At 56.9% G+C, this 20,258-nt stretch overlaps 9 protein-coding genes across 9 annotated transcripts; 7 read left to right on the top strand and 2 right to left on the bottom strand.

Moving 5' to 3' along the window:
* Positions 1–172: 172 nt before the first annotated feature.
* Positions 173–1,517, top strand: ACRALDRAFT_1075269 (uncharacterized protein). Its single transcript, XM_071018356.1, has 3 exons — positions 173–876; positions 933–1,270; positions 1,332–1,517. The coding sequence occupies exons 1-3, from the start codon at positions 216–218 to the stop codon at positions 1,458–1,460; spliced, it is 1,128 nt and encodes a 375-aa protein (XP_070877905.1). The 5' UTR covers positions 173–215; the 3' UTR covers positions 1,461–1,517.
* An 830-nt stretch (positions 1,518–2,347) lies between these two features.
* ACRALDRAFT_1030210 (uncharacterized protein) lies at positions 2,348–5,102 on the top strand (the record flags this gene model as incomplete). Its single annotated transcript, XM_071014889.1, has 2 exons — positions 2,348–4,840; positions 4,908–5,102. The coding sequence occupies 2 exons, from the start codon at positions 2,348–2,350 to the stop codon at positions 5,100–5,102; spliced, it is 2,688 nt and encodes an 895-aa protein (XP_070877904.1).
* A 916-nt stretch (positions 5,103–6,018) lies between these two features.
* Positions 6,019–9,066, bottom strand: ACRALDRAFT_2040944 (uncharacterized protein; the record flags this gene model as incomplete). The annotated part of the gene is made up of 4 exons (XM_071021110.1): positions 6,019–6,183; positions 6,258–6,404; positions 6,475–8,839; positions 8,930–9,066. The coding sequence occupies 4 exons, from the start codon at positions 9,064–9,066 to the stop codon at positions 6,019–6,021; spliced, it is 2,814 nt and encodes a 937-aa protein (XP_070877903.1).
* A 1,137-nt stretch (positions 9,067–10,203) lies between these two features.
* Positions 10,204–10,902, top strand: ACRALDRAFT_2040943 (uncharacterized protein; the record flags this gene model as incomplete). Its single annotated transcript, XM_071021109.1, has 1 exon — positions 10,204–10,902. One exon carries the CDS (start codon positions 10,204–10,206, stop codon positions 10,900–10,902), a length of 699 nt encoding a protein of 232 aa, XP_070877902.1.
* Positions 10,903–11,220: 318 nt separating this feature from the next.
* ACRALDRAFT_2097895 (uncharacterized protein) lies at positions 11,221–11,727 on the top strand (the record flags this gene model as incomplete). The annotated part of the gene is made up of 2 exons (XM_071022855.1): positions 11,221–11,484; positions 11,569–11,727. The coding sequence occupies 2 exons, from the start codon at positions 11,221–11,223 to the stop codon at positions 11,725–11,727; spliced, it is 423 nt and encodes a 140-aa protein (XP_070877901.1).
* Positions 11,728–12,436: 709 nt separating this feature from the next.
* Positions 12,437–13,093, top strand: ACRALDRAFT_1069063 (uncharacterized protein; the record flags this gene model as incomplete). Its single annotated transcript, XM_071017628.1, has 1 exon — positions 12,437–13,093. One exon carries the CDS (start codon positions 12,437–12,439, stop codon positions 13,091–13,093), a length of 657 nt encoding a protein of 218 aa, XP_070877900.1.
* Positions 13,094–13,641: 548 nt separating this feature from the next.
* Positions 13,642–15,581, top strand: ACRALDRAFT_2099745 (uncharacterized protein; the record flags this gene model as incomplete). The annotated part of the gene is made up of 4 exons (XM_071022973.1): positions 13,642–13,741; positions 13,819–15,095; positions 15,181–15,308; positions 15,380–15,581. The coding sequence occupies 4 exons, from the start codon at positions 13,642–13,644 to the stop codon at positions 15,579–15,581; spliced, it is 1,707 nt and encodes a 568-aa protein (XP_070877899.1).
* Positions 15,582–16,748: 1,167 nt separating this feature from the next.
* Positions 16,749–18,077, bottom strand: ACRALDRAFT_1080525 (uncharacterized protein). Its single transcript, XM_071019034.1, has 3 exons — positions 17,550–18,077; positions 17,293–17,435; positions 16,749–17,141 (listed from the first exon to the last, which is right to left on the bottom strand). Exons 1-3 carry the CDS (start codon positions 17,969–17,971, stop codon positions 16,936–16,938), a joined length of 771 nt encoding a protein of 256 aa, XP_070877898.1. The 5' UTR covers positions 17,972–18,077; the 3' UTR covers positions 16,749–16,935.
* Positions 17,998–18,297, top strand: ACRALDRAFT_207991 (uncharacterized protein; the record flags this gene model as incomplete). The annotated part of the gene is made up of 3 exons (XM_071022372.1): positions 17,998–18,112; positions 18,144–18,193; positions 18,229–18,297. The coding sequence occupies 3 exons, from the start codon at positions 17,998–18,000 to the stop codon at positions 18,295–18,297; spliced, it is 234 nt and encodes a 77-aa protein (XP_070877897.1).
* Between the last annotated feature and the right edge of the window lie 1,961 nt (positions 18,298–20,258).

Genomic DNA, 20,258 nt, shown 5'->3' with positions numbered 1-20,258 from the left:
TATCGTCTATCGTCTTATCGTCTATCGGTTTATCGTCTATCGTTATCGTCTATCGTTATCGTCTATCGTTATCGTCTATCGTCTTATCGTCTATCGACTTATCTTCTTATCTTTCCAAGGTACAAAGTAAGGTACAGCACCTGACGCGCCCACCGTCTCTCGCTCTTCTCACAAGTCGCCCTCACCCTGCAGGATCTTTGATACCAATCGCCCACATGGCCACCCCAGCCGGCACAGGCGGCACTCCTGCTATAGCCAAAGCAGGGGACGCAGCTGGGAATGGCAATATACAACAAAGACACACCATTTTTCTCGACGAACTTGGCGACCTCCGGTTGAGATGTGGTGCTGAGCTCAAGGATGTCCAAGTCCAAGACTTTGTTGTTTGCTCTCGGACTCTGGCGCGAGCCTCGCCCGTGCTGCGCGTCATGGCCCACGGTCCCTTCGCCGAGTCGAAGATCAACCATGACGTGCATACCAAGGACCATGAATGGGTTATCGATCTTCCCGAAGACAAGCCCCGGCCTTTTCTCGACATCCTCAACATCATCCATGGCAGGTTTAAGCTAGTTCTGCAAAAGCCCACTCTATCCCAACTCTACGACATCCTGACCGTCACGCGCAAATATGATATGGCAGCCGTCATCAAGCCATGGTCTGATGCGTGGTTCAAGGACGTTGATTTGTCTCACCACGTCACGGACCCTAGGCTCCTCCTCGTGGCGCGTGAGGTGGGTGCCACCAAGCGCTTCAGAGAGTTAAGGACTCAATGGATCAAGGATGGCCGTCTGAACGCTGACGGCGAAATCTTTCTGGGGGACGCCAAGGCGCCTCCATTGTCGTCCTACAAAGGCCTCCATCCCAGCGACCTAGCAAGTAAGTCTCTCCATCCCAATCGTGGTCGCATTCTGGTCCTAAGATACGCCCTACAGATGAAATCTGCAAGAATCGAAACGAAGTAGTGCGATTTATCCTCGACTCCTGGAACCAAGTAGCGCATACACTCTTGACAGCCGATAGCACGGAGAAACGTGTACTTGCCGAGTGTGCGTACTTGTACGGCAAAATGATGAGAGCAGCCAGCAGACACGAAGGAGGCAAGTACTTGCTCTCCACGCCGGCCCAGACATGGCCTCTGCCTGCTGCCGAGCTACAGTCATTCATCAACTCTTTATGTGATTCGGATGAATTCTCGTCGGTCTTCCGTTCGAACAGCTTTTCGTATTATTCACAACCTACATATATGATTTTCGATAACTTGAAGAAATCGGTATGTTACCTTGCCCTCGGTCCAAGATTGGCTTCTAGAGCTAAAAATAGTTATTCAATAGGTCGAGCTGAAGATGAACGACGCTGTTATGAGGGAGGACTTATCCCGACTGTCGCAATTATTTACTCCGGCTAGGACACCATATTCGCGGCCGGCGCCAGCTGCCCTTAAGAATCCCTTTTCTTTTTAGATCATTACTTCGTAGATCACAATTCTACCATAATTTCCATTTACCATACAAACACGATATCGTCTTTTTTATCCTCGTAATAATCCATCTATCTTTAGCGCCCTACACGTCGAAATAGCGCGTTTACCGCCCGGTTCGTGGAACAATAACAATAACGACAAAGGTCGTGATCGCCCTCGGTCAGGGTCGAGGGCGCGCGTATTGGAGGTAACCCAGTCCTACCTGGATCCTCCGAGGCTACAGGAAGAGCTGGAGCGGCGTGCATAATTGCGTTATAGCGCTGTAGGAAGATAGCTTATGCGAAGTAGTGAATTACCAACTTATTTTAACGATCGTCTTCTTTGGCAGAGGTTACCAACGGCTGACGATGTACCTAGGTACTCAATATCGTACAGATACTAATTATGACGTCTATTGGGCCGTTTCGTCGTCGGAAAAGGCAAGGCCCGGGACCCGATGACTAAACACCTCAATGACTAAGCTCTCCCCAGACCCGGGGGACACGCAACTCCAAGTCCCATCATCGAATCCTGCGTCTGTGCGGGATCCTCAACTTCATTCAACCTTCACTTCCCTCCTTCGCATCTCTCAACTCCACCGAACAACCCCCTGCTTGTGGCCTCTCGTCCATGTCTGCTTCGCCTTTAGCGGATTTAATGGGTACTTTTATTGTCATTCCCTTTTAGTTTTATTTCTCTGGCAATCATTATTGTCTCACTTTGCTCAATTCTTTTTTTCTATACCCCCTTCCCCCTTTTCCACCGACCGAGTCTCCATTCCTTTGATGCATCGATTCCGACCGACGTCTATCATTTAATGAATGTCGCCCCTGACATTTGCGCCTTTTCCCTCATCGACCACCACTGCCCTCGGCGAGCCCTCCCGTCATGTCTACCGACCGCCATCATCGGTACGATGCCGTGCCGCCCATCCCGACCTACGAAGAAGCCGTCGCCGACGCCCCGCCACATGAGACCGAATCACATTCCTTATTGACCTCCCATAATGGTGCGCCATCCTCCTCCCGCCGCCCGAACGGCTACCGAGCTCCGACTGTCGAAACGGACGACGAAGACGGCCTCTTCGAGAGCGACGATGACGACGGCGATGAGACCGCGTACGTGCGGCGGGAGATGCAAGAGTTGGAAATAGGCGAACCGGATCGCGGCTCGAGGACATCACTGTGGGGCAAACGGATACCCTTCTCGCTATCGCTGCCTCGCTGGAAATGGTCGTGGCGCTGGCGCCTGCCTAGGTTCAGGCCGACCATCGTGCTTCCCTCGGGACCGACGACAAGCCCGAGCACGACCGAAGGGGACGAGAGTGGCACAGAAAACAGATCACGATGGCGATTCTCCTGGCCCCGGTTTCAAGGCGCATCCCGCAAACAGGTGATCCTCTTGCTGGCCCGCATATTTGCCGTCTTCGTCGTTCTATCTTTCCTCTACCTCATCTTCGTCAGCGACGTCTTCTCCAGGATGGCGAGGCGGCTGGGGACCGGTTTCCGATTCGACCCCGAGGACGTGCGGTCGTGGGTGCAAGGCCACGTCGATCCGGCGGGCATGGCCACCACCGTCAAACATTTCACCAGCTACGCCCACCTCGCCGGTACCGAGGGCGATTACGCCCTGGCCTTGGATATCGAACACATGATGACGAGGGCCGGGCTCGACACCGTGGACGTCGACAAATACCACGTATATCTAAACTACCCGAAGAAAGACGGACGGGCCGTGCAGATCCTGGACAAGGACGGGAAGCCTTCCTGGACGGCCAAGCTAGAAGAGGAGGAGAGGGGCGAACAGATTGTCGGCCGGCAGACGTACGCATTCCACGGCCACTCCAAGGCTGGCGACGTCAAGGGACCGTTGATCTACGCCAACTACGGATCGCGGATGGATTTCCAACAGCTGCAAGACAGGGGCGTCAAGACAGAAGGCGCCATCGCCCTGGTGCGACATTACGGCCCGCAGAGCGACCCGGCACTCAAGGTCAGGGCCGCCGAGCTGGCCGGTTTCGCCGGCTGCCTCATCTACAGTGATCCGGCCGACGAGGGCGCCGACCTGGACGACGTGGCCCCCGACGGCCGATACATGCCCAAGGACGGCGTGCAGCGCAACTCGGTCAGCCTGACCAACTGGGTCATCGGCGACGTGTTGACCCCCGGCTGGGAGAGCAAGGACGGCCTGCCGCGCATGAACGTCGACCAGACCCCCGGCCTGAACCAGATCCCCAGCCTCCCGCTCTCCTGGGGCGACGCGCAAGTGCTCCTGAAGCGCCTCAAGGGCCACGGCAAGAAGGTCCCCGATGCGTGGAAGGGCGGCGTGCCCGGCGTGGAGTGGTGGACGGGCGACGCCTCCTCCCCCGTCGTCCGGCTGAAGAACGAACAGCACGAGGTGGAAAAGCAGCCGATTTGGAACGTCTACGGGAAGATTGAGGGCGTGGAGCAGATGGAAAAGTCGGTCATCATCGGCAACCACCGCGACGCGTGGGGATTCGGAGCCACCGACCCCCACAGCGGCACCGCCGTCATGCTCGAGGTGGCGCGCATCCTCGGCAGCCTCACCACCAAGGGCTGGCGACCCCTGCGGTCCATCGAGTTCATGTCGTGGGACGGCGGGGCCTACAACCTCGTAGGATCGACCGAGTTTGTCGAAGCCAACGTCGACAACCTGCGCACCAACGCCTTTGCCTACGTCAACCTCGCAGGCGCCGTGGCCGGCACCGAGCTGCACGCCGCCGGGTCGCCCGTCTTCCGCCAGACGCTCCACCGCATCATGGACCGCGTCAACGACCCCGTCCGCAACGCGACGCTGCGCCACCTCTGGGAGGCGCGGCACGGCGAGCTGGAAGCCCTGGGCATGGCCGGCGACTACGTTCCCTTCCGGGACATTGCCGGCACGAGCTCCATCGACCTCGGCTTCCGCGGCCCGCGCTACCCCTACCACTCCAACTACGACACGTACGACTGGGTCAAGAACGTCGGCGACCCGTCCTTCATCTACCACGGCGTCCTGGCCGAGGTGGTCGCGCTGCTGGTCCTCGAGCTGGCCGACCGGCCCATCCTGCCCTTTGACCTGGCCGGGTACGCCGACAGCCTGGACGGGTGGGTCGAGGACCTCGTCGCGTGGGCCAAGGGTAAGATTAAGACGGGTGCCGACGCGGGGGAAGAAAAGTACGCGCTCGACCAGCTGAAGATTGCCGTCCACGCGATCAAGTCGGCGGCCAAGACCTTTTCGGCCTGGGAGCACGCGTGGGATAGCATGATTGTATCCAGCGGCGGATGGGAGTCGGGCGGTCTGAATAACCAGCGCCTCGAGTATAACGAGCGGATGGCCCTTTTCGACACGGCTCTGCTGGATTTGGAAAAGGATGGCGGGGTGAGTCCCCTGTGCCCCGTTCCTCCTTTCCCTTATTTCGACTTTTCAAGGATGCTAACCTCCCCAGATTCCCAACCGCACGCAGTTCAAACACGTCGTCTTTGGGCCGCAGCAATGGTCGGGCTACAACGCCACCTTCTTCCCCGCCATCCGCGACGCCATCGAGGAAGGCGACTGGGACCTTGCGAGCAAAATCACCCTCAAGACCGCCGGCCTGCTCCGGGATGCGGCGAGGGTGCTCGTTCCTTCGGCGGATGCATGAACGCCCGGCCGTCCAAGGGAGGAATGTACGTCGAGAGGAGGATACATTTGCATGCCCCTGATGAGCGAGCATGATGTCACGTCGACCGGTTTCACTCTGCCGGCAATTTCATTTTTCATTTTTCATCCTTTTATTTTATTTATTTTCATTTTTGGGTCCCCTGGGTTATGCCTCTTCTCTTAACATCTTTATTCACGACGGACTCTCACCCGTACTGACGTCCTGTCCAATGTATATACACCTCCCCCTCTCGCCGATCTGATGCCACAGACAGCGAGGGAAGAGTGGATGTCTCGTGTGGCTCTTCTCTACACTTGGAGACTTTGCGATGGACAGGCGGCCTCTCTTGCTCGGACTTGAATTGGCGAGGCATTGCAATGGAGTTGGAGGTGCCGTGTATATTTCCTTCCTTTTTGGATGCGGCCATTTCAATTGATATCCTATCATTGTGCTGTCTTGGTCTTTCGTTGCCTCGCACCCTTTCTCGCCGGCGGTTTGATTCTCTGGCTGCCGAAAGCAGATCACGACCTCGACTGCGAACGGCGCTCCTCAGGCTGCAATGGATGCAAGATAGTCATATAAAAAAGGTCGCTTTACTAGGAATGAGCTGCATAACTAACGTATGTACAAGAGTTTACAATGCGCAAGCTGGGCATCGATCAACCTTTGCCCTGTCCGTCTGTCCCCTGTACGGAGGGGACGATGAGGGAAAAGGAATAACAAAAGAAAGAGAGGAAAAGAAAAGAAAAAGAATCTAAGAGGCCGGTGTTCGGCGGGGAATTATCGACACATGTTCTCTTCCCGCTCATCTTGTCTCTGCCCTCCATCTCTCTCAGGGGGCATCACTTCTCGAATCGCATTCGTCTCCTACACCACGCCATTCTCATGCTATCGGTCGCACACGGCAAGCAGAGGTCTATTTCGGGTAGAGCACGACGCCCTCGTACTGCCGACTCCGGATATTCTCGAGGGTGGAGTGGAAATGGCGTTTGCTGTTCTCGACCGACGCCGAGTCCTGTTGGTTGCTGGCCAGGTTGGAGTGGATGAGCTCGATGAGGCCGTTGAGGTATTTGGTTGTGACCTTTACCATGTTAGCTCTTCCGTCCTGTCGCCGCCGCAGAGATTGGCTCCATGGAGAGCGCAGGCAAGACTTACCGCCTCGTTTTGCTGGTCGAAATAGTACACGTAGCGGTCCAGAATCTCGACAAAGAGCTCAATGGACGTCGCCGTCTCCATGCACGAGTCGGCCACGCGGAGGGCGCGCTGGAGACACTCGAGGACGCGCTTTCCGTCGCGGTAAAGCTGGATGGGGTTAGCATGCCATTACGTTCTCAGAGGAAAAAAAAGAAAGGAAAAAAAAAAAAGAACGCACCTCCGTCTCTTCCGTCTCGCCATTGGCAGCAATGGGCATGGCCCACCACAAGTGACTGGCAAGGTAAACGGCACGACACTGGTCCGGCTTCCTCAGCAGCTTGCTCCCGTGCTGGGCGCACTTTGTAATGAGGGTATCGTAGTTCTCCTTGCCAAAGTGGCGGGTCTGGTGGAGGGTCGAGGCGATGACGCACACGGCCTGGAACTGGGCCTTGGAATCCGAGACGGACTCCTCGTAGACGGTGAAGGCCTGCGCGAAGAACTCGTACGCCACCTCCTCGAAGCCCGTCTGGTCGGCCGTCTGGCCCGAGGCGCAGAAGAGGCGGAGCGCCAGCTCGGCGGCGCCGGGCCCGCTGACGCGCGCGTAGAGCGCGCTGATGGCCGAGTGCATAAACTTGTACAGCGCGTTGCTCTGCGTCTCCCAGTTGTCGTCGTAGTGCTCCCGCGCCTTGAAGCGCCGGGCCAGCTTCATGCACGCCGTGATGAGCGGCGACGTGGTGGTGCGGATCCTCTCGTTGCCCTCCGAGTAGGCCTTGCGTGCCATCTGCAGCAGTTTGAACTGCGTGTCGTTGTCCTGGCCGTCGATGAGGTGGATGATGCGCGCCAGCCAGCCCTGCTCTTCGATGGTCTCGTCCGTCTCGATGGGCCGCCGTTGTGTGACGCCCGGGTAGCTGGTCGGCGGCTGGGAGCCCTCCCGGATGAGGACCTTGAGGACCTCGAGCACGTTCTCGAGCTGGGTCGGGGTCGATATCCTTGTGCGTTTCCGCAACAGGTTCCGGGCCACCTCGCCGGCCACGGCGCGGCGGGTCGGGTAGGTCTGGGACTGGAACAGCGGGACGTAGGTGGGCAGGGAGAGGGCGGTGAAGAGCGAGGCGTAGCGGTTGATGGGGCCTTGGAGGAGGGCCAGCAGGCTCTGCTGCGATGCGGGCGAGTGGAGGTCGGCGTTGTTGGCGTTGTCGCGGACCTTGGAGGCGGCGTACTCGAGGATCTGGTTCACAAAGTCTAGGCGGTCGGGGTAGATGTTGAGGGCCAGGTTGGTCAGGGAATGCAACAGGGCCATGGTGTCTGGCACGGGGAGATGTTGGACTTCGACAAGGTTTTTGACCTGGCTAAAGAAGATTTCGTAGAGCTGGACGTCTTGGGGGATGCCCTTTTGGGCGGTCTTTTCGCCTTTTTCGCCTTTTTCGCCTTTTTCGCCTTTTTCGTCTTTTTCGTCCTTCTTGTCCGTCTGGTCCGGTTCGTCCTTCTTTGCCTCCTCCCCGGTCGCAGACTCGGACCCATTGACCGCAGTCGCCTCGGGAGACTGTGGGTCTGATGTGTTGGATTCGCCTGCCGCTGCGGCTGTCTGCTCTGATGGCGCGACCTCGCCTTCGTTCTCGACCCCACGTCCCGCTCCGTCCTCACCAGAGTGTTCTTCGCCGTTGGCACTGGGTGGTTTGTTGCTAGCATCAGTTACGGCGTCCGCCGACGATGGCGGGGCAGACTCGGATGTTTCGGCCTGGAGCTTCACCTGCTGGAGCAGCTTCGCGAGGGCCTCTTCCTCGAATTTCTCCCTGTCCTCGTCGGCGCCGTTGTTGGCCGCTTCCCTCTCGGCGTAGTCCGACAACCTGTCCATCAGACCGATGACGATGGCCTTGACATTGACGTGGGGGTTCAGGCGCGACACGGCGGCGAGGAACTGGTCGAGCGTGTGGAGGTGGAACTCGTCGGGGAACACCTGGGTGATGACTTCGAGCAGGTACTCCTGGGCCAGCACGTCGCGGCACTGGACGACCTGCTCGAGGAGCGGGCCGAGGATGCTGGTCTTGTAGGTGTCGAGGTCGACGAGCTGGCTGAGGCGAACAATGTTGCTGCCGACGAGGAGCTGCAGTTCCTTCCGCTCCTTGGTCCTCTGCTCCCTCTCGCGGGAATGGCCCTGATGCTGCAGGCGCACCCATAGCTTGTTCATTTCGACAAAGTTTGTGAGAATAAAGTTGATCGAGTCGGAGAGGTTCCCTTCCGGGCCGTCGCTGTCGCCGGTGGGGAGGTAGTCCCTGGCCTGGCCGGATAGGTAGTATCGGAGGAAGAGGCCTCGAACGGGGTGCTGGACGCCGCGGCTCATGTCCATCATGTCCTTCATGAGTTCCTTGACGGGGGCATCTTCGATGGACATGTAGGCGGTGCCGACGGTGATCATGAGGTAGAGGCGGGGGACGATATTTCCGGCGTATTGGACGAGTTCGTAGAGATCGGCAAGGTGATTAACCGGGTGATTCTCGCGGAGATGGACGGAGAGGTAGCGCAGGGCGTCGAACACGGCCATGTAGAGCTCGTAGTATTGCTTCGGACCAAGGCTGCTCGTGCGGAGCTCGGAGACGAGTGTCGAGCTGCGACGGGGGGGCGTGATTGTCAGTCGGAAGATGGCCATGGTATAGACCATATAAGAATCAAAGCAAAGCAGGGCAGAGATGACGTACCAGCACTTGAGAGCATCCATCAGCTTACCCGGAATATCGAGACATCGCCGCATAAGAATGGTCTGCTGGCGGACGGCACTAAGCGCATCTTCCAGCAGACGGGCCTGGTCCTCCGGCAGCGAGGGAGTGGCCGACATGGTAGCGACGCGACGAGGAGGCCAGGAGGGGATTCTGGGGAGGAGGGGAGGAAAGGGGGCTGGTGGGCAGCTCAGTTTGGCGGTAGGGCGGAGGGCACTAGCATTAAGTGAAGGGGCATGGAGAACGGGAGCGGGGATGCCAGAAGAAGGTAGATTCGGAGCAATTGGCTCAGGGTGAAAAGGGCTGGGCAAGCTCGGTGATGGCGGCGGGTGGTGGTTGCAGGCTCCAGACTGGAAGGTATCACGTAGATGGAAGATGCGGCGGGCTTGCTGCCTGTGGGGTGGGGTGATGACGTTTGATTGGTTCCTGGAAAGTCACGTGGAGAAGCTGTATGTATGACTAAGGAGGCTGTATCGGATCCACTTGGTGGTACGTACTGTACGATGGTACGAAGTACTTCGTACAATATCACACGACACGGGATGCCTTTTGCGCGATGATATGAAGTACCTACGTACTATGTATTCTGACATTGTGCTCGTGAGTGCAGGGGACGCCCGGCCAACATCACAAACCCCATCTTCCAGAGCATGAGTGATGCAAGGAGAGAAAAGAAAAGAAGAGAGGATGCTCGACTTGACTTGGGACGAGTAAGTGGGGACCGCGTCAATGCATAAGTATGCTGATTCGTACAGACACGCGACGTGGTCGTTATGCCCTCTCCTATCATTCAGCGACTGTCGTATTCCGTGTTAGTCCTGGGTCGGGTATGGGAGAGACCTAGAAGACGACTGTCCTTGATCATCTGTCGTTTGTGATTTAGCTTGAAATTTTCGGTCCAAGTCCAAGTCTCTGACCTGTCTCTCTTCCCCCGCTTCATTCTTGTTCCCCTTTCCATCCCTGGCCCTCCCAAGACATCACCATTGCAGCCCAGCATGGAAATGGAGGAAAATCTGCAATTGCCGCCGCTGCTGCGCATTCCACTCGATATACGCATGCTCATTTACGGATACCTCCTCGACGACGGCGGCAACCGGAACCTCGAAATCCGACACCGGGTTCTAGGACAGGACGATCCCATACAGCCGTCCCAAAGACGACGCTCCTCCTATCGTATCATTGAGCCCTCCCTCCGTCGGCGATGCCATACCGTGACCTACGCTCTCTTATGCAACACCGCTATGCATACCGCCATCATGGCCGCTAACCGCCGCCTTCACTCCGAAACCTCGTGGTTCCTGTATGGCCGGCACACCTTCAGCTTCGACGCCGACATTGAAGCCATCCACCCTTTTCTCACCGACCTGACGCCATCGACCCGCGACCTGGTCCGCTCCCTTTCCATCCGCAAACAGAGCCCCCTCCGCTGGCCCGGCAGTGGCTGCGACCCCATCGACTGGCTCCACATGTGCTATTCCCTCGAATACGCCCCGAACCTGGAGCACCTGCAGATCATCGTCGAGGGGGAGCTGCCGCCAGCCGCCCTTACGGTTCGCGAAGAGCCGGAACAAGGCGACGTCATGGGAACGGAAGTGCCGCGGGTAGAAGGCAACGGCGACGGCCACAGGGACCCTTTCTGGGCGTCAGGGTCGCCACCACCGCGGCCCCTGCAGGTGTCTGACTTCCGCCTCCTGTCCCACATCAAGCACGACAGCCTCTCTTGGGTCCGCGATCTGGCCTTGTACACCAGAGGCTCCAAGAAACTCCGGGAACTCGAGGTAGCGGCCGATGTGCAGCCCGCCCCTGTCACTGCGGATACGACGACGACCGAGGCTATCCTGCATGCCTCCTTTTCACTTTCCATCGAGACGACCTTTGTGGAGTTTTTAAAGTCCGATCTAGGTCTTCCCGCGTTTGCTTCCACTGCGTTTTGGAGATGGATTCGAATCCGATGATGGGAGGGCCTGGAGCCAGCAGCGAAAAGGTGGTGACAGGGACTGACGTCAAACACGAGTCATTCATGTCTTTTCCCCAACCACCCCCCCCCCCTCGAATCGTCACCACAGCACAACTTACACGCATTACCTACACGACCTCTCAACGACGGGTTTGAAGGCATACTTTGTATGGCATATCGGACAGCCTATAGGTTATTGTTGCCAGTACCCAGCCTCGCTGGCCCCTGTCGACGTCCAAACCGAACCTTCAGCTCACATCATCTCACCGGCGGCGCCAAACCGACTCTACAGCCCCGACGATTCTCGCACCAAACGATGCCGATGCCACTGATGAAAGGCCGCTGCGTGTGCGACGAGGTGCAGTACACCGTGTCGCTGGGCTCGGCCGACGAGGCGCGGACGTCGCTCTGCCACTGCTCGAGCTGCAAGCGCGCTTTCGGCACCGACCACGGCCTCACCACCAAGGTGCCGGTCGAGTCGTACTCGTACACCAAGGGCGTGCCGAGGCAGTACACGCAGCACAACGGCGTGGTGCGCGAGTTTTGCCGGACCTGCGGCACCTATCTGTGCGAGTATGGGGTCAGTTTCAATGCGACGTCTTTCATTTGTGCATATACACCAGGAGAGAATCTTCTGGCTGACTCTGGGGAATCGACATTGTAGGAGCAAGCTGCAGACAAGTTCCGCTACGTGGTATGGGGCACCTTGGACGAAAAGGAGCGGGAGATGGTCCCTCCCAAGGGGGAGTTCTTTTGCTCGCAACGGGCAAAATGGATGCCGGAAATCCCGGGGTTGTTTCATAAGCAAGAAATAAAGGAATAAGGAGAGGGAAGGATGTGAACAGGGGTCTGGCGACAGAGATACTGTGAGGTTTGAGACGATATCGATGAGGCATACCACGAGACCATGGTTTTGGCATATTCATGGCGACTGTTAGCAAAAGCGAGAAGAGAGGGACGATGGGGTTTACGGGACAGAAATGTAATGTTTACGGGAGACGCTCCCTTGCGACGCAGCATAGTAGTAATGGACAACCTCCGGTTGAGGTGAGAGACCGCAGACACCAATGTTGGTACTCCACTTCAACTCGAATATTCACACACTTCGTCACATTTTCATTGTACGGATAGCTTGATTTTTTTAAAATAATAATAGTAATAAATAAATAACATGAAATAAATTGAGTCTACCCAACGTCCAAGACGTTGACTAGGTACGTATCAGTTCAGTGACCAACCCACATGCTGCGAAAGTGGACGATAGCTCCATTCTAGAACAGATGATGCACGTCATAGAATCTTGATGTCATGATGATTGTTTGTCGGTCTTATGTCATGGAGTAATACTCCGTACTGCAATAAATGGGATTGAATTTTCGCCGACAAGAGTAAGAGTCGTCAAATACAAGGACCAATTCTCTTTCCCATCACACCAGCACCACAGATAACCTCTCAAAATCATCCCGTCTTACCAATTCTACGGTCAATAAACTCCACGACACCATCGTTACACATCACACGACACACACAGCATGTCTCGCTCCAACATGACCGCCCCCGCCCTCGGCGCGGCAGCCCTGCTCGGCGGCGGCATCTACCTCATGCGCGGGCGCAAAGCCAAGACCCAAGACGCCACCAACGACCCGGCCGGCGTGGCGCGGAAGAAAGAACAAGCCAACGCAAAGCGGGACCTCGGTCTCGGCGGCGCCGGCGTCGGCGGCAACACCCAGACGGGCGGTACCGAGATCGGGTCGGGCCTGGCGAGCGGCAACACGGGCGAGAACCAGGGACGCCGGAGGCAATCCCCCGCCGGCGACGTGCCGCGGGAGAACTTACCGTCGGGCGGCGTCGGCGGCGGCTACGGCGCGAACAACACCAACACGAGGGCCATCGAGCATTCCAAGGGAACCGGCACCGGCGGGTCTGGCAGCATCGGGGAGAAGGCCAAGGGTGTCGGTGAGATGATCCAGGGGAAGCTGGGCACGACGGGGTCCCGGGAGAATGAGCAGGATCGCGGTCAGGAGGGAGGTCCTGGGGGGACGCCCATGCCGGAGGGCGTGCATGGGGTCGACCGCCAGGATACGAAGGTCTGGAGCAACTATTCCGAGTCGCCTACGAAGCGTGGGGGGAGTCCGTTTGATAAGCACCGGAAGGATGTCACGGCCTCGGGTGTCAATCCGGATCGGTAGGCACGGATAGTCGTTTTATATGATTTCGTCGCCGAGTCATGGTTGAGTGAGAATTGTGAGAAGTGTATGAGAGGGTTCATGAGAGGGTGTATGAGAGGGTGTATGAGATGGACAGTCATAAAAGAAAAGGAAAAATGTTGCTCTTATTCTATTCTCCCACGTCACCTGAAATCGGCTTGCAGCGGCTTACCCAAACCGACGCTATGCGACCGAATCCACAGTGGATAGTACAGGGGTTCCAGTGCCGAGTGCGGGGGAGGGACCACTAATCGACCCCGCCAATAAGCTGCCGGATAGCGAAGGGACGTACCAAAGTGCTGGATCTGACCGTCCTGGATTCACGAGACCAACACGGTCAACACCACCTTTTCATCCTCGTCTCTTTTCGCCAGTGTTGTTTACTAATTTCTAGAACCATCGCTCAACGAATAGTTCCGGGAAAGTCGACTGTGGCCTCTGGTTCCCGCCTTCCGCTTTCTCACCTCGTTCCTACGGCCTCACTTAGACCATAGACCTGCCATCCTACACAAGACTGCGTACAACACGACATGGCTACAGTCGTCGACCGTCGCGGTGAACAGATCATCTACCGATCTCCAGTCACCCTCGACATTCCCAGCCTGGATATCCTCACTTTTATATTTGATAGTACGCCCAAGAAGCTCCCGGCCGACATCTTGCCTTGACTTGTCATATTCCATCGCCGAGTAGGATGGCTGATCAAGTGATAGATCCTCACAATGATAAGCTCAAGGACAACACAATCATGCACGCCGATGCCGACGACCCTTCCAAGGCCGTCACGAAAACCAACCAACTCCATCTCCTCCAGCGCCTTGCTTACACTCTCCGCACCACCTACGGCATCCGCGACGGGGATGTCGTTCAAGTCATCTTCACGGGCCACTACCTCGCCCCGACAATCTTCTACGCCATCCTCGCCGCCGGTGCCACCGTCGCCGCCTCGACCCCGTCCTCGTCGCCCCAGGAACTCGCCCGCCAAATGGCCCTCTCCGAGGGCAAGCTCCTCATCTCCACCCCGGACCTGAAACACCTCGCCGCCAAGGGGGGTTCTGCCGCCGGACTCCCTCCAGACCGCATCCTCTACTTCGGCGACGCTCACCACCACGGCAGCGCGGACATTCGGCTCTTCAACGCCACCTCGGACGCCCCAGTCCCCGTCTCCGACAAACTCCTCCCCTGGCGCCGCCTCACCGACAAGGCCTCCCTCGAGCGCACCCTCGCCTGCCTCATCTACAGCAGCGGCACCACCGGCATCCCCAAAGCCGTCAAAATCTCCCACGCCAACGTCGTAGCCCAAACCCACCTCATCCTCACCCCGACGCGCCGCTACTACGACACCCACCGCCCCTCCTTCCAGTACCGCACCCTCGCCCACGTCCCCGCCGCCCACATCTCCGGCCTGCAGGCCTACTTCATCAACCAGGCCTACCTAGGCGGCACGGTCTACTGGATGCCGCGCTTCGACTTTCCGCGCTTCCTGCACCACGTCCGCGCCCTCCGCGTCACCATGTTCTTCAGCGTGCCGCCCGTCTTCCTCGCCATCGCCCGCTCCCCGCTCGTCGCAGACCACCTGGACTCGGTCGACTTTGCCTGGACCGGCGCCGCCCCGCTATCCGCCGCCGTGCAGCTCGACGCCCAGCGCCGCTTGGGGAAGGGCCGCGGCGGCATCGCCCAGACGTGGGGGCTCAGCGAGACAACGGGCGGGTTCACCTCGCTGCCCAGGCATATCCCGCCCGACGAGGCCCTGGGGAGCGTATCCATGGTGTTGCCCAACTGCGAGGCGCGCATCGTCGACGAGCATGGTCGGGATGTCGAGCCGGGCCAGACGGGCGAGGTCTGGGTGCGCGGACCCATCGTCACCAAGGGGTACCTGAAGAACGAGCAGGCGAACCGTGAGGCTTTTGTGGATGGATGGTTTTGTACTGGTGATAACATGTATTTCAAGGATGGCAAGTTCTTCTATGTTGATCGCAGAAAGGTATGTTTCGCCCGACGTATCACGAGGGAGTTGGGTTCTGCTTGTCAAGAGAGCGGACTGGCCGTTGACGCTGCTCCGTATCTAGGAACTTATCAAGTACAAGGGGTTTCAAGTTGCTCCGGCCGAGCTGGAGGCGCTCCTTATTACTCACCCAAAAATTGCCGACTCTGCTGTCATTGGCGTCGAGTCGGAAGATGGGACCGAGCTTCCACGGTGTGTCTTTTGTCTTCCCCTTTTTCCCCTTTTTTCTCGCTCTCTCTGTCGTCCAAACTGATGATTTGTAGGGCATACGTGGTGGCGGACCCGACGCAGGTCTCAGCGAGGGAGATCCAGGACTGGGTCGCAGGACAGGTGGCCTCCTACAAGCGGCTCCGGGGCGGTGTCGTCTTCATCAAGGCGATCCCCAAGAGCCCCGCCGGAAAGATCCTCCGGAGGGAGTTGCGGGATTTGGTGAAGAAGGAGAGGCAGGGCGTGTCCAAGCTGTAGGTGTCGTTTTATTTTGGAGCGGCTGAGGGCATGGGATTTATAACGGGCAGCATCTTGGTCATCTATAGACGACTCTATCAGTTTAAACCATCGTGAAGTTTTTTTCCGATTGTCCTTGTTTTGTCTATGTACAACGTATATCCTGGGTCGCCCCACTGTGTAATTACACATGTGGGGACTCAAGTTTGGTTGTGCTCGGTGAGTCCCAGGTGAGGCTCGGTCAAATGACTTGATGAGTGGGTCACGTGACCCACACCACTCTGTATGTAGGTATGTTTTACAACGTACCGACGGCGTAATAGGGCTCCTTTCATCACCAACATCACTATCGGCACGTTCAATGTTTAAAGTTAGGGTGAGGATATTCCGACTGGGGCAATTGGATATTCCGACTGGGGCAATTGGATATTCCGACTGGGGTCCTACTGACAACGCCTGACGCCAGCTGCAACAACTTCCTCTTGTGCCTAGATACTTACAGACACGTACACAATCAATTGAGCGTACTTAGTATCGTCGCTACGATGAATTGAGTGTATCGTGGCTACGATCAATTAAGTGTATCGTCGGTATCGTCGCTACGATCGACTGAGTGTATCGGTATCGTCGCTACGATCGATTGAGTGTATCGTCGCTACGATCGATTGAGTGTATCGTCGCTACGATCAATTGAGTGTATCGGTATCGTCGCTACGATCGATTGAGTGTATCGTCGCTACGATCAATTAAGTGTATCGTCGGTATCGTCGCTGCGGTCATTTTACGCGGATATCTTGTAGTATGTGGAAGTATCTGGGTACAATCGGAACAAGCGGGCGGGTGTCACCGGCTGTTAACATAAGACCCCAGTCGGAATATCCGATTGCCCCAGTCGGAATATCCTCACCCTAAAGTTATAGAGTAATAAATTCGCTTGAAAGCCATTTTGGCACCACATATGGACAGATTTAGAAGTATATTATAATTCATAGGCCAGGCTAATACGCGGGGCAATATGAGCGTGGACACCCGATCGGGTAACGGAGATCTAGGTCGGGATCGCCGACGGAGAGTCTCCGATTGGCTCCATCCGGGACTCCCCAAATACTCCGAACACTCGCCCCGGCTCAAGTCACTGGTCTCTTTTCCATTCTTCAGCTCAAGCCTGCTTCGAGCACGATTCGACGGTGGGAATGCATCGAGTCGTATTGTACGTTTAATTCGAAACCCGCACCTGCTGACTCCTAATCTGTATTCATAATCCGTGTTATGGATGGTATGTGCATAACATCTGAGCATCACGCTCGATGCAACCACACGAAACAGGGAAGCAATAAAAAATGCAAATGCAACATGCTCGTGCCAGACCAGTAAATCAAACGCCCCATGTCCCCCTGTCCAAGTCCCGAGGCTGGTGCCTCTCATCGCTGTAAAACCCGTGCCCCTTCAAAGTTCCGGCTTCCGTGGCCTGCGGGTTTCCGCTGCCGGTAATAATCATCGTGATGTTGGGAAGATACATGTATGCAAATTGTAGAGTAACAAATGAAGACAAAACTTCACTTTCTGCGGAAGAAACCTTAGCTGTAGCTAGGGGGCTGAGGCTGCGGCTCCCTGGACTGGCCCGACTCGATGCCGTCCTTGCGGCCGGGGTCAACGTTGGCAAAAGCCGGGTTGGGAGTGTAGACGGGAGGATTGGTGTAGTAGGCGCTGGGCCCGGCGGCGGCGGGAGCACCGGAGTAGTTGACAGTGGAGTCGGGTCCCTGGTGCTGGGACATATGGGGCGGGACGGATCCGGCCTTGAGCATGATGATCTTGCCCTTGCGCTCGCGGCTGAAGATGATGGCGGCGTAGCCGAGGAGGGCGATGAAGGCGCCTCTGTAGACAGGTCATGTTAGTGGGGTGGCGGAGTGGATGGTGCGTATTTCGTGGCAGAGGAGTGAGAGGGAAAGGAAAGGAAAGGCAACTTGGCAAGGGGAACAAAGAACGTACAGGGTAACGCCACCCAGAATGACCATGGAGCCGGTGTTGGCGCCAAAAAGAGAGAGGACCAAGAGCACGACCCAGGTAACGGCCTGGACAGAGTTGGTGATGAGGAACAACCTGGGCGTCAGGGTGCGGCGGCAGCGCTGCACGATGGTGACAATGTCGATGGCCAGGGTGACGGTGATGAGGACAAAAGAAACAGCAATGACGGCGATGATGCCGTCCACGTTGAGGAGGGTGTTGAACTCGTCGCTCAAGCGTTCAATCTCGCCGCGGTGCTGGCTGATAAAAGCCAGGGCGAAGGCGTGGACGATGAAGTTGCCGAGCATGGTCGCCATGCGGATCACCCAAAAGGGAAGCAGGTATCGCTTCTTGAAGGGCGAGGACACGCCATAGACGTATGTCCGGGGGTCCATCTGGTAGGACATTGTCGCTGGTCAAGGGAGTGTCTGAGATGCCCTTTTGTCCGTATTGTCCCGTTTTGCGTCTGTTGTCGCTTGATATTCAAAGTCCAATGACCTACCTGGAGTTTCGAAGCCAAAAAGTGTTTGGAAATAAGGCTGGAAGCCGTGGCTTATTTATTGCGGTCACCTCCGTCAGTCATCGGGCTGGCGTTGCCGGCGATGCGGGCAGATCACTGGCATGCTTCGGTGTGCACGTCTCGGCAACTCCACCACGACGGAAGTGCCGTAGGGACGTCACTGGTGCAGCAATCTGGGGTATGGAGCAGGGCCTGGGCAGGCCCACCTTGTAGGGCTCGGTGGGCTACAGCGTAGTGTACACTACAGCGTATAGCACGCTATGCTTCAGCGTGCTTCAGCGAGTTAGTGGATCTCCTTAGGCCTAACCATGCTGAGCCTGGCGCCCGTCTCGCGATTTTCGCCTAGTGCCACCGCCAAGCATGTGTCGTAAGCTCAACTCCTGCGCCTCCTCACTGCGCTCGGGTCAGGATCATCCGTTGCCAACAGATTGGCTGCTGTCTTACCATTGAGCAGATTGGGTTTACTATTCGAATGTGACAGTCCCGCTCTCTCGCGCTTCGGCCTTCTGTGTCTCGTTCCATCCTTGCCATAACACGTCCCTGTTGGCACAGCCTCGATCGGATCGCTTTTCGTTTATTGGACCTGGCCTTATATCCCGCACTCTGCTTTATAGGAATTTTTCCAAGATACACTGCCATGTGCCAGGGCGGATACCTGCAAGCCCACCACCACAACATGGAGATGGCATGGCCATGTCGGTCAGACGAACTTGACCGGTTGTCTTGCTTTGTTTTGCAAACATTGTTCAAGGCGCACGGATTCTGAGAACCATCTCGAGTCTTGCGTCTTGACCCGACCCGTCGTCTGTCTGAATGCAGATAGAGAGGCCTCTTAAGCTCAGTCAGCTTCTGCAACTTGTCGATAATTTCCACCGCAGACGCCTCAGCGATGGCACTGCAACCAGCGACAATGACGACGTCGCTGCGCCTCTCTCCAAGGAAGGCTCTGGCGTGGCGGATGAGCTCGACAGATGCATGCTCCTCTGCGAGGACATGCGCTGCTTCGTTGCTTCCGAGGATCATGAGTCCCCACACCCCCACGCGGCAAGCTGCATCTCAGGTGCCGCATCACGCTCTCATAATCGACGGAGTTGTTTTCGTCGAAGAAGGCGAGGGTCGGCGTGGCCCGTGAGGAAGAGGGATGACCGTGACTGTCATACCGGCTCGGGAACAGTGCTGTACGACTTTTCTTCGAGTGTCTGGTCCCTGGCTAGGCGAAAGATAGTTTGGAGCATGCGAAGGTGCTGTTCCGCTGCGTTCCGCCGACAGTACGTACGAAGTATGTATCATTATCCCATTGATCGGCCAACCCCAGCCTTTGGAATAGGGACCTCATGTCCTCGTCCTCGACGCGAGCCGCTTCGGCTCTAAATGATAAGGACCCGCTTATTCCAAAACGAAGTACTGTCACGTGTTTGGTCATGTGACCTAGTCTCGGATACCGTTCCGCATCTCGGGATGCTCCCGAAATCGTCATAGCCTCGGATGTGACAGTCGCCGGACAGAGTCCCGTCTTCATCCCCTGCCACTATTCCCGGTCGCCCGGTTATTCACAGACAGTCTTTCACGAGGATAATCTTGTCACGTAGTCTCCATTCGGCTCATTTCCGCTATCCAACGACGGCAATGAACCCAACCGACCCCGGACTTTGGAGCCGTTCCAGAACCCCAGCAGCTTTAGGCCCCTTGGAGCCTCGTCCGAGGTGATATGGCACCCCCAACCCAGCAGACCGCAAGCTCCCGGTCCGCCAACGCGTAAGATATCTCTTGCTTCGTTCAGTTCCTGTTGTACTCTCCCGAGTCGATCGGCTCGCATCAGTGAACACGTGCTGACCCAGAGCCCAGGTGTGAGCGCTGTCGGAGACGAAAGGTTAAATGTTCTGGTGATAGACCTTGTCGAAGTTGTGCTAGCCAGAATCTTGACTGCGTTTTCAATCGCCCAGGTCGTCAACGGTACTCGGAGTCGTATGTCATGCTGAACTCGATCCCAGTACCCTTGATTGCCTCCGTAATTCCTTTCGGCCAAATGCTGACGTGTGTTGTGTCTGTCTGTAGGTATGTTCAGGGGCTCCTACTTAAGATAAAGCGGTACGAGGAGCAACAGAAGGGTACACTACTTCTCTGCTATAGCCCTTACTTCATACCGGCATTGAACTGATCACCCGATTCCAGCC

This window comes from Sodiomyces alcalophilus, assembly GCF_042370955.1.
Source record: "Sodiomyces alcalophilus JCM 7366 unplaced genomic scaffold ACRALscaffold_2, whole genome shotgun sequence".
Classification (NCBI taxonomy): Eukaryota; Fungi; Ascomycota; class Sordariomycetes; order Glomerellales; family Plectosphaerellaceae; genus Sodiomyces; species Sodiomyces alcalophilus.
This window is presented reverse-complemented; position numbering and strand designations above follow the sequence as displayed.

What these genes read in the sequence shown, in the direction of transcription:
- ACRALDRAFT_1075269 (XM_071018356.1), top strand. Translation starts at nt 216, where the DNA reads ATGGCCACCCCAGCCGGCACAGGCGGCACTCCTGCTATAGCCAAAGCA. An exon ending in CCATCCCAGCGACCTAGCAA is followed by an intron (nt 877 to 932) that starts GTAAGTCTCTCC and finishes TACGCCCTACAG; the next exon opens with ATGAAATCTGCAAGAATCGA. An exon ending in TCGATAACTTGAAGAAATCG is followed by an intron (nt 1,271 to 1,331) that starts GTATGTTACCTT and finishes GTTATTCAATAG; the next exon opens with GTCGAGCTGAAGATGAACGA.
- ACRALDRAFT_1080525 (XM_071019034.1), bottom strand. Translation starts at nt 17,971, where the DNA reads ATGTCCTACCAGATGGACCCCCGGACATACGTCTATGGCGTGTCCTCG. An exon ending in ATTCTGGGTGGCGTTACCCT is followed by an intron (nt 17,436 to 17,549) that starts GTACGTTCTTTG and finishes ACCTGTCTACAG; the next exon opens with AGGCGCCTTCATCGCCCTCC. An exon ending in CTCCACTGTCAACTACTCCG is followed by an intron (nt 17,142 to 17,292) that starts GTGCTCCCGCCG and finishes CCCTAGCTACAG; the next exon opens with CTAAGGTTTCTTCCGCAGAA.